The following is a 1,119-nucleotide window of genomic DNA, read 5'->3' as shown; positions in this document are numbered from 1 at the left end:
GTGTGTGTGCGTATGTAGACGTGTGCAAGTTCGTGCGTGTACATATGCCGCAGCAAATTTTCTATTTGAAGATCAATAAAATGTTATCTATCTTTTTCTGGGGGGGGGCTCTCGTGGTCTAGAGGTTAAGGTATTCGCCTCTCATTCAATAGGTCCCAGGTTCGAATCCAGATAGCGACGGTAAATTTTCTTGTCTGAAATGTTCTCCTTTCGCATCCATTCCTGCTCACTCTCTAACAATGTCATTTATTGTTCTGTCGTCTGCTTTCGTCTCCACTTTCTTTCCCGACCCCCTCACCCCCTTTGCGCCATCCTCTGGACTCCTGTCTCTTTCTGCAGCTTTTGTACTGCTACTCCTCGGCTCCGTCTGTTGTCTTTCATCCACACCCCTGATGTTCTGGTAGGTAAAATCTACACCAAGACTTCTCGGATAAGGGCGAGAAATCTCGGAGGTCCTGTGTGCAAGCTGCGCACATTGAAGATCCCTTGGTGGTCCAAAATTGATAAGAGTAGGCTTCGGCGCCACCCGAAAAAAATTCAAAATTTTAATTTCCTACCAACTGAAAGTGTTTAATGTGTCCCGCGCGCTCATATGACCTTATGCAGTTGCGAGCTCTGTAAAACACTTACCAAAAGGGGGGGAAAAGTATTTTATTCTAATCAGCGTCTTTGGTGCAGCGGTTAGACGCCTCGTTGTTACACCCAGGAGACCCCAGTTCGATTTCCGAATAGGGCTCTATCTGTGTCGGAAAGGACAAAAACTCATATCTTATCTTATCCTATCTTATCTAGACTTATCTGAGGGACAAAAACCCTTACCTTACCTTACCTTACCGTACCTTATCTTATCTTATCTTATCTAGACGTATCTGTGTTGCAAGGGACAAAAACTCTGATCTGATCTGATCTGATCTGATCTGATCTGATCTGATCTGATCTGATCTGATCTGATCTGATCTGATCTCTAGAACTTTCTGTTATTTTGTTCACAACAGTACATACGACTCAACGTGTACTTCAAGCTGGTATGGACAGATGAGCTGCTAACGTGGAACCCAGAGGACCACAGCAACATCTCAGTCATCACACCCTACTCTGACAGGTATTTACGGTCTTCTA

General features: G+C 44.5%; 1 protein-coding gene across 1 annotated transcript in view; it reads left to right on the top strand.

The window, feature by feature from the left end:
* The window catches only part of LOC101846911 (neuronal acetylcholine receptor subunit beta-3-like), a 14,600-nt gene that overhangs the window by 2,387 nt on the left and 11,094 nt on the right, over nt 1-1,119 (top strand). Inside the window, exon 2 of the mRNA XM_005106692.2 lies at nt 996-1,102. Coding sequence (XP_005106749.2) covers nt 996-1,102 — 107 coding nt within the window. The remainder of the gene's footprint in view (nt 1-995; nt 1,103-1,119) is intronic.

The sequence above is a fragment of the Aplysia californica genome, unplaced genomic scaffold (genome assembly GCF_000002075.1).
Source record: "Aplysia californica isolate F4 #8 unplaced genomic scaffold, AplCal3.0 scaffold00550, whole genome shotgun sequence".
Lineage (NCBI taxonomy): Eukaryota > Metazoa > Mollusca > Gastropoda > Aplysiida > Aplysiidae > Aplysia > Aplysia californica.
This window is presented reverse-complemented; position numbering and strand designations above follow the sequence as displayed.